The 15,007-nt window shown below is 38.5% G+C and overlaps 1 protein-coding gene across 23 annotated transcripts in view; it reads right to left on the bottom strand.

Annotated features, from left to right (window-relative positions):
* Adgrg6 (adhesion G protein-coupled receptor G6) overlaps nt 1–14,741 on the bottom strand; it is a 130,443-nt gene extending 115,702 nt beyond the window's left edge. For 2 of the 23 annotated variants that reach the window (XM_087190032.1, XM_087190041.1), the window contains exons 1-3: nt 13,304–13,593; nt 11,905–11,983; nt 6,563–6,663 (exon numbers count right to left, since the gene is read on the bottom strand). In XM_087190032.1, the coding sequence (XP_087046158.1) occupies nt 6,563–6,663; nt 11,905–11,930 (127 nt within the window). In that variant the 5' untranslated portion in view covers nt 11,931–11,983; nt 13,304–13,593. Of the gene's footprint in view, nt 1–6,562; nt 6,664–6,766; nt 8,453–10,100; nt 10,210–11,904; nt 11,984–13,303; nt 13,629–14,556 lie in introns of those variants that run through there. The other 21 variants (XM_087190042.1, XM_087190040.1, XM_087190036.1 and 18 more) reach the window with 20 other exon arrangements.
* Between the last annotated feature and the right edge of the window lie 266 nt (nt 14,742–15,007).

The following is a 15,007-nucleotide window of genomic DNA, read 5'->3' as shown; positions in this document are numbered from 1 at the left end:
AAAGAGCCTGATTTTTTAACAGGCTAATACCATCTATCATCAGGGGCTCCAGTACTGACACTTTCTCTCTGTATCTAAACCAACAGCACCAAGCTTGGAGCAGAGTATTTTAGAGAGATGCATTTTTTTTTTACTCCTAAAAGTTGACTTCTTAAAGAAAATTTTTTTAATTTTTAAAAGCGTATCATTTCTAAACCACAAATTTAAGACAAAACTGGTTTAGGAATGACTACAAACCGAGATATTTTTTGACATGAAATGCATCATAATTCAAACTATTTTTCTGAGAAATAAGTTCACTCAAAAGATTGACAAGGTTAAATGACTGTCAATATTTTTATATTTTTAAAAATACCTATCAATGATAGAATTTTCACATTAATATAGTTCCCATTCGACCCCTTTATTCCTCTCTGAGAATATTTTTGAGGAGATGGTTAAGAAGGTTGATCTGAACTGATAGCAGTCACCACCCACGTGCTGGTAAAAGTCCTTGTTTTCTTTTCAGGTGTTTCACTGTCTTAGTTCAGTGGAGGGGAAAGGCTATTTGTGACTTCATACTCATTGTGGGATTAATATATTTTCTCATCTAACCTTCAAACTCTTCTCCCTCTGCTGCCCCACCCTGCAAAATATATTTTACTCATTAAATCTGGAATACATTTTCTTTCCCCCCTCTCTCTCTCTCTCTCTCTCTCCCTCCTCTCCCTATCTCTATCTCGTTTTTGTCTTCTCCATTTAGTTCTTTTCCGCATTCTTTATTTACTGAATACTACAATACTGCAACTTCAGTAAGAACAGTGCCAAAACCACACATTCTACTTGCTGGGGGAAAAAAAACCACTTCTTAAACAAATAGCAGTTTGAAAAGTGGGTAAAATTTTGTACCTACCAGAGTCTTAAGAGTTGGCATGTATCTTTCAGAGTCCAGAGTTTCCCAGCTTATTTTGTCCAAGAAAGTCACCTGTTCCATCTCTAGGCCTAGCTGACTATAAAAAATTAGCTGCTAAAATTGAAAGGAACTATACCCAGAAGAAACATGAAGGAAAACAGTAAAACTGTGTTTGTTTAAAAACCAGACTGTACAACACACCCACTCTCCATGATTAATCAGTAGGCTGAGAAAGTCTTCAAGGTTTCTAATATAAAGCCCTCCTCAATCTGAGATTCCTTCATATACCAATTTCCAATGACAGGGAATAGAAGGGGAGCTGGTTTTATTTTTTAAGCAACCAGTTATAAGGACAGCTGTTTGGTACCTAATAACATCATCTCACTGGTCTCAGAATCTATTAGCACTTCCAAATGACCACTCTTCCTGTATCTAAAGACCAGTATCTTATTCCTACAGACTTCACTCCTCCCAAGTAAAAGTGCCTTTTCTTTCTGATTTATTAGTATTATAACTTTTATTGGTATTGTTATTATCTTTATTCTTATTCTGTAGGTTTTTACTTTTAAAATGTGATAAATAAAAGAAAAATATTGTGGCTAACACCAAGGAAAGCCATCTACAGTCTCAGTCAGCTCCCAAAAATATAACTTGTGGCTTAGAAAAGATAGAGACTGCTCTGAAACATTCCTCAAATTGTTGTAGACTCATTACCATCCTAATCAGCCTGGTCTAGATAGTCTCTGATCATCAGTTCTCTCTAAATTAGGACAGCCATGCCTGGAGTCAAGTTGATCTGGTCAGGGAAAAGAAGACTGCTGAAATCCTTCTTTTCCTAATATCCTCTAAATGGTCAGTTTCATTAGTGCCCCCATCACATTGGGTTGTGACCTGGTGACTGTCACTGTGGTGTCAACGTGAAGTCACTCTTACCTATGTTTAAATCACTGACTTTATAACTACTCAGGTAGGATTTTCTATTTAACTTTATCAAATTTGGATCATCCATGGTACATGAAGGAAATTACCTAGAAAAATTGCCCCAAAACATCCACCTAAAACTGTCTTGGCTTTATCTGTTCATCCTGAGGTCTGGAATGGAAGAAGCTCTAGACAGTAACTTGGAGCATTTTGACTCTGATTTAAATACATACATACAAACTATTTTTTAATTCAAACAAAATTAATACGTACAACCTGATTTCTTTCATAATTTAAGTACATTTGTGTTGTAACTATTATTTTTTTCAAATTTTACTTTTTATTGGTACATGTTTACCTTGTCTGCAGAATACTTTGCACAAAGCCTTAATTGTGACCTTTTGGATACATTTAGTAATTTGAAGTACACATTAATACTAAGATGGCTTTAAAATTTTGAAGATGTTTAAAAGGGTAATTTTTCTGGACAGGTGGAAGTCTTTTGATCAAATATAAAAATATGTACAAATATCTATCTAGTACTTGAATGCAGATTGCAATGTAATCGGCAGTAGGTTATAATTGCTGTTTATGATCATGGGAAAAATGAACACAAAAACAAACAAAAAACCCCACAAGATTCCTATTGTCCGTCACCTGCTTTCTACACTTATGCTATACTCTGGGCTAAAAGTACCCCGCTGAGGGCAGCCTGAACTTCCAAAACAATTTCCCCTTCTATCTGTGGATGTCTCAGACATATCAGAACAGCACTAAGCCTCAAAACAATCCGCTGAGATAACTGATTTTCAAGAGAGAAAAGAGGCTCCTCCCTCAGAGCCCATGACTAAGGCTATCTGTGTGGAAACAGGCTCCCGGTTGCTTAGGAATTCATTGGCTCTGGGCTGTTTGTTTCTCATTTTCCTTGAAGCCGTAACTTCTGCCTGCTTGAGATGTCCTCATTCATCTTCAGAGTTGTGGAGTGTCATGTCACATAAAAAGAAGTCATTATTTGAAGGACCTTTTAGAGAGTCTTACGAAGTGAAGAGAGAGCTAGAGGGAGAGCTAAGTCATTTACAGAAAATGAATAGACTAATGTACTTCAACAGGTTTCTCTGGCCATGTTCTAGAAATTCATCAGGCATTTTTTTTAATTTTTCAAAAGTAATAGACACTCATTGCACCAAGGCAAAAAGTTTAGAGATGTACAAAGTTCCATAGTCTTCCTCATTCTCACTCTAAACTGTGCCCCTAAAATAGCCCATTTATAAAACCCAGTGTGTATCATTCCATGTTTTATTATGTTTATGTATGTTTATGCGTGTTTATGTATGCATGCTTATACAAACATATACTGTATACGTAACAAGTCTCAATTTTAAAATACAACCTATCACAATTCTGGAATAGTCTTCATGGTTCTGTAATTTGCTTTTTAATTTAACTTTTATTATCATGGACAGCTTTTTAAGCCAATGTGCATATTCTGCCACATTGTTTTAAAGAGCTGCATAGTATTTCATGGTATGAATGTAAAATAATTGAAATAACCATTCCTCTGTTGATAAGCAATCAATCTTTTACAATTATTTGCTATTACAATGCTACAGTTAACATACTGACATATTTCTCTACATATGTATTATTTCTTTAGTTTTACAGAAAAGATGCCTACAGGAGGGAAATACCAGAATACACATTTTTAATTTTTAAAACATGTTGCTCAATTATTCTCCCAAAAGAGAGGGTCAATAGTGTAGTGTATGTCCATTTCCCGGACCACTTTTGATTGCGGGATGATAACAATTTTTCTAAATGTTGTCAGATTAATGGATAAAAAAAAAAATCACATTTTGGTTTTAATCTGCATTTCTATGGGGCCTGTTTAAATATTCAATTCGTTTTGTCATTGACCTTTTATTGTGGTTTTGTGGTTCTGGAAATCAAACCCAGGACCTTAAGCGTGCTAAGCAAGTACTCTATCACTAAACTACATCCCCAGTCCTTTCACTTCTTGTTAAAAGTTACACTTATCCTTTGTCACAAGACAATGAGATATTTTTCTACACTGTTCCTAAAATCCTGAAAGGCAGAAACCTTCCTTGTAAATTATTTGCTTTATGAGTGTTCCACAATAATGCAATGTTAAGTTACTTTGTAGGAGACTTAATATTTTAATTCTGTTACATGAATTAAACTACGAATGCTTTCAGAATTAAACTAGAAGAATTTAACTTCTAGTCACCTGAACTAAGTGTCTATGTTATCAAAAGAGGTTTTCTAACCTAGCTGTCACAGTTAAATTAAGAATCAAGAGAACAAGGGTAATATGTATGATACAATGAATGGGGCTCATCTGAACTGTGGGATGGGAGGAAACATCTGAGGTAGCAATAATTAAAGCAAGATCAGAGTGTCAAAAATAACCAGGCACGTTCTCAGGGAGAAGGGTATGCTTAGGATTAGGAAAAAGAGGATGCTAGGAAGGCATGTTCAAGGAATAAAAAGGCCAATGTCTCTAGAAACCAGTGAGGGTAAGAGTGAACCGAAGGATGTACAATGGGTTGTAAAGACTGAGGAAGAAGATTTGGAGCATGGGGGTAGGAACCAAGAGCACTATTGTACACTTGAAGTTTGAGGCCTACTATCTAAGGGTTGTGAAGATCAGCAACTGGACAGGTGATTCGCTAAGGTCCAGAAAGGAGTTGAAACTGAAGATAAAGATTTGGGGAAAATGAGCATGAAGATGCCATTTGAAGTCCCTGATTAGTGCAGGGATTATCCAGAGAAGTAAAGAAAGTCAGGGTATGTAAATGAAGATAGAACATCACAGTTCCATACTACGTACTCTTCAAACACATAACACTGAACTTTGATTCATGCAAGAGGCAAGACTTTAAAAATTAGACATATCGAAAGTTACAGTAAATATTATTTTAAATGGTTTGTGTGTTCATTTGAAGTAACTCATTTGCTGAGTTAGTGTATAAAATAAGAATTTTATATTACAATGCTAATAACCTCTGAAATAGTTTGGGGAGTTCATTCATTCATGTGTGAGGTAGTAGCATTTTAAGTGAGTCACAGGTAGAGAACTTCAGATGCAAAACATTCTGGCTTCATCAGTGAACACTGAAAACTCATAAAACCTTATTCAATGCACACAAAAAAACTGGGCAATGAAAGAAATTCTTGTGTAAGAGGGTAACTTAGCAAATTTAGGTTACAATTCTCACATCTGTGAGTTGAGCACCTCCTTATATTCTGTACCTTGGGGGGCTTCTTTTGCCTCAGCCTAGGGTATTTCTTCTTTATGCCTAAAATCGTGCTTCATTTCACTTATTCAAAGGACTAAAAAAACAGGAAAATACATACATCGCTTAAAATGCTGACATCCTGAAATACAATTTGAGCTCTGAAGAAACATTTAACATTTACAAAGGCCTAGCCTAATGAAAAAGTAAATAGACTTCGACTCATTTTCATTTCATAGTTTTTCTTACACCGTGTGACTGGTTCTTGAAGAACCACACTGAAAAGTTAAAAGTTAAAAAGCTCAACACTATGCATCATAAAAACTCCCTCTATCCTTAGTTACAAATATCTTTTTCTAGCAGTGACTGAAGAGCAAAACAATTACTTTATAATGATGCTCTAAATATACACACAAAAATTCACCCAAAGATCAGTTTTGTTTTGAGTCTTTAAATAAATGTCAGAGATTTCTGAAGTAAGTAGCTGAAAGTCTTAAACACTTGGTGGCTTGGAATAAAGATCTTACATATTAACACAAGTTGAATCTCTTGATCTATGAGTAAGCACTTCTAGCAAATAATCTATTCCCATGATTGTTTAAATGCTTCAATTATAATAGCAGACATATTATAAACATGGAATTTACAAATCTTAATTAAATCCCACACAATAAGTACATAAGACTTCAAGAATAACAGTTTTCTTAATTGACAATGCAGATTTATTCTGAAAGAAAATAAACTGAAGAAACATAGTGGGAGAAAATAAAGAGTAAAAAGGAGTAGACAGGAAAAATGCAATTTTTTCAGTGACAAAACCAAATGAAGAAACAGTTCTCTTCTAAACATCAGGCCCATTCCTCAGCATCACTAGTTTATTTATATAATTATCTGTTTACAGAAAATTTATTTTTCTCCACCCAAAGGATCTTATTTGAAACATCAGAAAAATGCAATTTAAAAACATATTTTAATTCCAAAGATGCTGTAATTAAAAATTAAAATTTCCACACCAGATAAACTAAATGAACTGTGTTACCTAAAAGGTATAATTTCAAATTCCTATTTGATTTTGCAAGATGGTTATAACATTAGAATGAATGAAAATAGCAAAGTCTGTATTTCTCATAATAATTATAGTAAAACATGAAAAGAGAACTAAGTGCTGCATATTTATTTATTTAAGAGTAGAGGAAACAGCTAGTACTTTTTCAAAGTCAGTTATGTAGTTATCTCATCACTCAATATGGGCTAAATAAATTGAGAAGAAAGACAACAAAGATTAAAGAAATAAACTCGTTAGAAAGTGAAGTAATGATCAAAGTAACAGTATTCATGCAGAATTCGGAGAGAGCATAGAGACCAAAGACAGACAAACACAGGACAGAAAAAGAGAGAGACAGAGAGAAATTAAGATAACTTAAATAAGTAGCACATTTGCATAGAAGACAATGAAGTCATTATTACATTTGCAGTTTCAAAGAGAAAGACTTACCTGAGAGAGGAACACACATGATACACAGAATAAATAAGAATAGAAGAGTGCTTGGCTTCCATTTCCAATGGTAGTTCCACATTCTACCTGAATGAAACGACCTGAAAGGAAAGAAACTCCAATTCAGTATACTTGGTGTTCAGTAAAGCTTGATGACAATAACACAAAAATGTAGGTTCCCAGCAGGGACTGGAAAATAGAGACCTTTGTCTGCCTTTTGTCTCTTGTAGTACTGGAGATGGAGCCCAGAGCCTGCTGCGGGCTAGACAAGTGCTCTACCACTGACTGAGCTACAACTCCAGCTGAGGATGGAGATGGAAAGATGACAACCTAATCACCTCCTTCAAGCTAATTAGCAAAAGCAAAACAAATGCACATGTTCTACTTGCTACCTGATGGCCCCTTCCTTATCAGAATATATTTCATAGGTGGGTTCTTCATGAAGATGGGTTAATACTCAGACAGTTCAACAAGAAACAACCTTTATTTAAAAATAAAGCAATTTCAGCTCCAGCCTCCCAAGAAACACACCCATCTGGGAAGCAGGAGGATATTTGTATCAGTCTCTGATAAGATTTCTCAGAAATGCAGACTTAAAAAAATGTTATCATTTTACAGTGTTTGCTGCTCTACACATGGGAATACTTAAATAAAAATATATTTCTGAAGCTCTTTTACTAAAATGAAGTACTGAAGCATTACCGTTCCAAAAAAATGTTGAAATCTTTATATATAACAATAGATATTGATGTTTTTAAACAGCTACTGAACAAGTAACTGAAACCAGTAAATGACATTGGGGGGGGGTACCTTTAAAACTCTCAAATAATCCTTATGCACAAAGACCTGATCTTTAAACAAAAAATTATATTTAATATTTAGAAAGGAATATCCATATTTTCTTGGCTGAAAACAGTATGATATATTCAACTGTCCCAGCACCCTCAAAAGAAGCAAGCCCACGAAGGAAACATCAAGTATAAAAGCCAGTAGCCTAATAGGACCAAAAATGAGTAGCAAGCATACATAGCTAGGTAGCAGTAAGAAATTTCCAGCTCTCATAAAGTTAGCTTGCCTACAATGGTAGTTCAGTCTCTCCATCACTAAAATGAAGGGCAAATAATCACAGTAGTGCCTTCCTTAAAGTCTAAAGTTTGCTCACTTGGATAAATGTGGAATGCTAAATACAAAACCAGAAGATCAGGAAGAGAAATACTAAAAAGAGTAAAGTAGGTATCAAGTGATTCCTGCACTTGCCTCAAGACTGCATTTTGAATCTTTCTTTGACTGAGAGAGACTACCTCATAGTAAAGAGGACAAGCATTGATCAGGCAGAGCTGGGTTTGCTATTTAGGAACTAAGCAACGCTGAGGAAATTTACTTGATCACATTGTGCTTCCTATTGCTCAGCGGTACAATAAGGAGCTGCAATGAACCTAGTCTAGAGAGTTATGAAGATGATCAAATAAGATAATGTCTTCTTAAGAACAACACCTGACACTCAGCAAGTGTTCAATAAATATTAGCTGTTATTATTGTTACTATCACTTCAGACATTCTAGTGTGAGTGTGGTTACTCTGTTCACAGTGAAGTCAAAGGAAAACACTTAAACAAGAATGAACAATGGGCTTAATCTCATATGCCAACACCAACCAATTGACTTTATGCCACTTCTGAGATTACCTGAGAACAAAAATGAAATAAGCCACTCATGTCAGCTATGAATAGAGAGATTCTAAATAGTGTTTGAAATTCACGTTATGCTTTTGTAGTCGCCAGGCTAAAAGTTCCAGCAACAAGAAGCTCTCCTGTTGGAAATTCTAAACTAGGACTAGCTTAAGAAGAGTATTATACTTTTTTGTATGGAAAGTATTTTTTAATACATTCATCCAAAATATTTGAAGCTAAAAGCACCTACTGATTATGAGAAGCAGGTTTTAGTAAATAATAACAACAATGGATGTGGATTCTACACTGGCAGACTTACATACTGGTTCCTCTACTAACTGTGTGGTTTAGGATACAGGTACTTAAACATTAAGTCCTTTTTTTGTATATAGGTTATTGTCCAACAAATACAACGAGAGGTAACAGTTCATGGCATTTAATAGGGGCTTTTTCAAGGGTAGGTGATAAACTCTGTGACACAGAAAGTTCACTTATTTGGAAGAATGGGCCAGTTTCCTATTGAGGCTAGATGAATGAGGTGTTCTTCGTTCATTCTGGAGATGAATGAGCACACTACTAAAACAAAAGAACAATTACATACTCACACAACTTTAGAGATGGACAGAGAAAACGACGTTTAACCTCATTTTAGTAGAGGAAGAAACTGAGGCCCAGTAAAATAAAAAAGGAGACCAATCAAACCTGGCCTCCATCCTTACAGATGTTAAAAGAAGGAAACATCAGCCCAAGTGAACTCCTAGCTTCTTTCTCTCTGAGGCACATGACGATCTTCCTTTATGAATATGTGCTCTTAAGCTTGTATATGTCTAAAAGGAATCACCTTCTTTATGCGGCTGCTCGCCTTTCACCTTGCTCATGCAGCTTCTTTACTATAAAAGGTGCTGACATTTAGGAATTCCATGTCCAATCCTAAAGTTGTTTTACCCAAGCTGCCAGCAGTTTTATCAGGCAATAGCTGCAAATGGTGACCTCAAGGGCTCTAGGCTCCATCATTTCAAAGAGAAAAGGGCCCAGGGCAGTGCAAGCACTTGCAACCACACATAAACTATACAACATGCCAACTTTCATCCACTTTACTGTTTACTGAAGAACAGAAACAAATAAATTAAGAATAGAACAGCGGAAGGAAAGCACTGTGTGTATCTTCTCAGGGGATCACTTAGTAAAGACACATCCCTGAGATTTAAACAACTTTCTCAAAAGAGTGGAAAATCCCAAACGGGGTTACTAAGGTTCTAAGGAGGGACTACTAAAAACACTACAGTGTTGGGCCATTTTGATTGTGGTCTCAAAGTTCTATCGAAGAGAGCAGGAACATTTTTAAAGTAAAAAAGAGTCATAGATTTGGATGATCTGAAACGGCTCTAAAAATTATGCAGTAAAACCCATCATCTCACAGTGAGAAGACTAAGACATTAAACAATTTGCCCAAGATCACATTATGTCACTTTCAACCAAGCTGTCCTTTTTGAAAACCAAGCTGCTAATTGAGAACCAAGCTGCTACCACTAGATGAGTCCTGTTTCAGAAAGCTTTAGAATGTAACCCTTCTGGATTGCTTTAACATGGATATGGGCCCTGGAAGGCATGATTTTATCCAAATGCATGACTAAAATAAGCTAAAAAAAAACCCTACTATCTTCCATCTCTCTACTCCTAGGAGTTTCCTCAAAGTTACAATTGAAAGAGAAACTAAGGGAGACGTTTTGAAATTAGTGGAGAAATTGATATGGTACTAATTGTATTAATATCAGCAACAGTCAGAATTCACTTCTTTGCCCATATCACAAGTGTGTTTCTTTGGCCAATCTTTTCATAAAGGGAGTTGAGGAGTGGCTGAGAAAATACCTTAACTCTTCCAGAGTAAAAGGAGAAGTAATTTGATTTATTTAAATCTGCTCATACTAGTATTTCTCCTTCCAGTTAATAATCATGTTCTTTAGCTTAAGCAATGTATCTAAAAAGAAAAAAAAAGAGAAAAAGAAAATGCAATTCCATCACTCAATTTAAGTCCTTTTATTAAGTTGGGTTTGCCCCCACTTTCAAAGGCTGATTTATTCTTAACACTAAGATTTCACAAATCTTAAACCTTATTTGAACAGAAACATGCACAACTGGTTTATACCACAGGTGAGATTAAAAGTCAACCTTGGGAATTATGTATATGTGTACACACAAATGGATAGATACATCTAAAACTGAGGAAATTGGAAAAAAAGAAAAATCGGTATCAACATTTTGGTTTTTATTTTATACTATCGTTTTACAAAATGTTTCCAGTGGGGGAATTGACAAAGGGTATATAGCATCTTTTATGTATTTTAACAACTCTATTTGAAAATACAAATATCTTAAAATTTCCAATTAAAAACGTAAACACTGAAGTCCTGATTCTACCCCTTACTCTCAGATGATTCAGAAAAATACTTATGTGTGTGGGTGGGGGATGGGTGTAGAAAAAGGGGAATGATTTTTTTATAAATGGGGTCGATATTATAGGTGATTCGGTAGAGGATATACAAGTGCTCTTTGTATTTTTATTCTCTCCATCTTTTTGAAAGTTTAACAGTATTTCTAAATATATTAAACACACAATTTATACTGCAATATGTCAGTGTTTTTATTTAGTGATACTGTCATCATTGTTGAGTAATATTGCTTTAATCGTTATCAGTTTGATAAAAGTAGTGTCTAATTTGGATTTCCTTTATTTGGATTGGCATGTTCTACTGGAACATAACATTTTTCTTACCAATTTGTGATTTTTTTTAACCAATTGTAAACTAAATATGTTACACCTTTGTCACATTTGCTCTGTTTTAATTAAATAAGTAAGTTAACCTTGAAGTTTCTAAGATCTTCCAAATAATTCCATTCTGAGTAATGCTTACAAAGGAAAGTAAAATGATACTCGGGTTGCCACATTCAACTTCTACCAGCATTCAGTTGCGAAGGATAGATTCCTTAAATGTTATTCCAGCCAATTAGTATACATCCTAATGTCTTATTATATAGACAATGTAGTGATGTCCCCAAATTAGAAATGTAATGGAAAGATACAGTTTTTGCCCATGTATACCACCCACGTTGAACAGTCTTCTTCTATTTAGTCTAAATTCTAAATAGTCTCTAGACTACCAGAAATGTAAACTCAGTAAGACATCCAGGCAGTTCTAAAAATGGTCAGGTTTAAAGAAGTGGTTCTCAGTTTATTTTTAATATATAAGTGGAATCTCTCACAAATCATTATTTCCAGAAATTAGAGTGACATTAGGCAGTAAAACTACAGGCTTCTAATATTTCCCATAAGCCAACAGACAATAGTCTCATTCACCATTCACATCAGAAAAGCACAATGTCATGTAATTTATATAAGCTGAAAAGGGAACAGTGGCTTCATGCAGCTGAGACCAGTTAATGCAAGTCTTGCTAACTCTATTAAATTTCTTAGGGCATGAGAAACACATAGTCAGTACAACTCCTAAATATATTTATAAGGTCTAGAATTTCATGACCTGAGCATAAGAATATGTAAATATTCTTCCTCTATAAATAGGCAAAATAGTTTGTGTACTTGAATGTATTAAAATTAAAAAGATAATATAGTTTAGTTCCCCGTGTTAGCAATTTTCAACAAGATGGAAATAGTTACCTTGGAAAGATTGGCATTATTTCCATATATTTTCATATGCCAATATCTAAAATGGATCAGGACAAAGATCTAAAAGGATCTTGAATTATTCCATACGAATTACAAGGAACAAAAAGAAAAAAACAGTTACAATCTAGAAAGACATGGAAAACCTTTCACTCAAAATAGCCCAATAAAGGAACGCAAATCAAGATACTGAACCCTGTATGATCAACTATCCATGCTTTCACTCTATAAAGACATAATTTTCTTAACCACACAGAATTCAAGTGGATTATAAAACTGAATTTCATTCTCAGAACTTTGTTACACTACTCACTGATCAGTCTCATATCCTTCATTTTTAAAACTGATATCCACATTTTAAAAATGTGTAATAAGCTTTTTTCCCATGAGAGCTCAATACCTAGGAAAGCTCAAAAGAAGCTGGATAAATATCTGCAGTTAAAACCCCTCCCTTATTTTTAGGAAAAATTGAAAAAGTTGAAAACAAATTTATTCATTCAATATGTTGTCTATATATGAGAACAAGTCTTCTATTAGACTATTGGCTGCAACCCAAAATAAATTCTTTCAAGTTATACCTTGCTGATTTCACTGGCATAAATGAAACTTTAAAACTCACAGGTGTGGAATAAGTGTAATAAAAATAAATGGTTCAATTCTTATTGCACTTCACACTACCAAGAAGAAAGCTGTGGAATGCTGGCCTTGTGGGCACTTCTTTCTCCCAGGTTAAGGGGGGGGGGGCATTGGACAGTGAAAGTAAAGGAAAAAGAGGCCTTAAGGGCAGTCTTTTCCCAAGATACTAAACTAAAAGAGGAAATTCAAGTGGAAACAACTCTTGGGGGCGGGGAGCCCCCCGTATCAATTTCTAAAAACTTGTACATTAAGTAGTGGAAGTGGGTAAAATATGTCAGTGTGTCTGCCCAAGAATAAATAAAACTGCAGAGGGAAAATTATACATTGCAAGAAAAAGCAACTAAGTTGGCCACAAAAATACACTTGGCTCTTCTGAGAACAATCTTCCTTTTTCCATTCTGGAAAGCCGAGGTGTTCAGCCACCCTTTTCGCTGGGTCACTGTGAGGCACCTCACCACTTGATGACAATTCCACAGAAGCAAAACATTTTTGGTCTCTAACCCTTGCAGCCTGGCCTTCCCCACCTCACCCCCAATTCTACAAGCAGTCCCCAGATCAGGTAAGATGGCATATTCCTTAATTACTTTTTCATCTACCAAGTACACTGCGAACATTTTCTGCGCTCTTGAAAATAAAGAGGGTGGGTTATTAAAATGGGGGGGGGGGGGGAACCATTCAAACAAGACCGCGATCCAAGAATAACTCTACAGCAAAGGTGACAATGTGCAAAGTCAACATTTTCGCTGCATACCAGTACCTTCCAAGGTGTTGGTCCCGGAGAGCGCTTGTTTGGTCAGGCCAGGGTGCTGGAGTGAGCAGCGGTTGCTGTTTCTCTTTACTTCATTTGAATCGAAAACACGTTTTGCCCATTCTTGAAGCCCTGCCCTTTTTATTACGCTCTGCACCGCCCCAATGTGAGGCTCACCTCTCGCCGGGGGAAGAGAGAAAGCCACACACACATGTCACGGCTCGGACTGGCAGCGCTCCTGGTGCCTCGAGGGGCGAAGTGAAGACAAACCGGTTTATTCTGCCAAAGCGGCTGGAGCGCGTCACAGACGCCCTGGGCGAGCGGGGGCGGGAGGCTGGGGCCGGGGCCGGGGCCGAGGTGAGACTTACATGGTGGCCTCAGCGCGCCGCGGGCCCCGGGGGGCGCAAGCTCATCCTCCGGCCGCGCCCGCTCCGCGCTCACGCTCGCCGCGGGGCCCGCGCCCGGCTGACCCTCGGTGCCGCCCTCCCCGGGAGCTCTCGGGCTTTCCCGGCAGCCGCTCCCGCCCGCGCTCGGGGCGGCGCCAGGTGGACCCCGGGCGCCACGGAGTCCGAGCGCGGCTCCCGAGCTCCGGGCTCCCCGCGGCGAGTTGGAAGAAAGTTGGGGCGAGCGGCGCTGGGCGGAGGGGTGCCGCTCGCAGGTCCGCTTCCTCGCAGACGACTCCCGGCCCGCGCTTCCCTGCCGCGGCGTGGCCCGAGGAGCTGGGGCTCAGGTGCGGCGGCCGCGGGCGGCCCGGTCCCCGCTGTGCGCGGCACGCGCTGTCCCCAAAGCGCGGCTGCCCCGCCCGGGTCGCCACCCGAGGAGAGAAAGGGAGAAGTGGCCCCGCGGGGCGGGACGGGCGCGCCTGGCTCTGGCAGAGGGGAGAGCGGCGGGGGCGGCGGGGGCGGGAGGTTGGCGCGGGGCTGGGCGCAGCTCCCAGGCGGGGAGGGCACAGGGCAGAGCCAGAGGTCACCCGAAAGCCGCCACACTGAACCCAGGCCGGAGAAAAAAAGACGCTCGCAGCGCGGGCGCTCACGGGGCATCTGCGTCTCCGGCCCGCGGCTGTGCGCCCCCGGCCGCCCGAGTCCCTGCGCGGCCCCTCCGCCCAGCTCCGGGCCCTTGCTTTACTTTTCTGTCCTGATCTCTTAGCTTTGCTCTTTCCTCTTTCTTTTTCTCTCCCGCGGCCTCTTGCCTTTTCCTCTCTCTCTCTCACGCTTTCGTATAAAAATGAGGGGATATTAACAAGGGGCCGACAAGATACTCACACAGCATCTTTAGTAGGGTTGGTTTGCCAGTGCAAATCCAGCTATTCACTGCAGCAAGTCCCCTGCTGGCTCTGCGTGGCTGCTGACAAAGGGACATGGACACACCTCCCTGGTCGCTGGCAGAAGGGTCCCTTCCCACTGTGTATTGTCAGAGTTGATTCACAAAATGCGTGAGGCGAAGCTTTGAATGTCGGAGCGGTACACGCATCCAGAGCAGGAACAACTCAACTCGGCTTATGTTGTGAACATGCACGGGCCGTACACAGGAGCCCAGGAAAAATGATTTCACTGGCCACTGTCGAAGAAGAGGTAGAGTGAGACTAGTTCAGACAGCTACAGGTAGAAAGGAAGCTGCTATGCGGCCAGCAAATCCAGAGGCCTGATGCTCCAGGGTGCATTCTACTTGTGACTTATATCAGCATTTATTTTAATGAATAAATATCAGGATTAA

This window comes from Heterocephalus glaber, unplaced genomic scaffold, assembly GCF_053883595.1.
Source record: "Heterocephalus glaber isolate CG9 unplaced genomic scaffold, H.glaber_assembly_v1.0 deba00001550, whole genome shotgun sequence".
Taxonomy (NCBI): domain Eukaryota; kingdom Metazoa; phylum Chordata; class Mammalia; order Rodentia; family Bathyergidae; genus Heterocephalus; species Heterocephalus glaber.
This window is presented reverse-complemented; position numbering and strand designations above follow the sequence as displayed.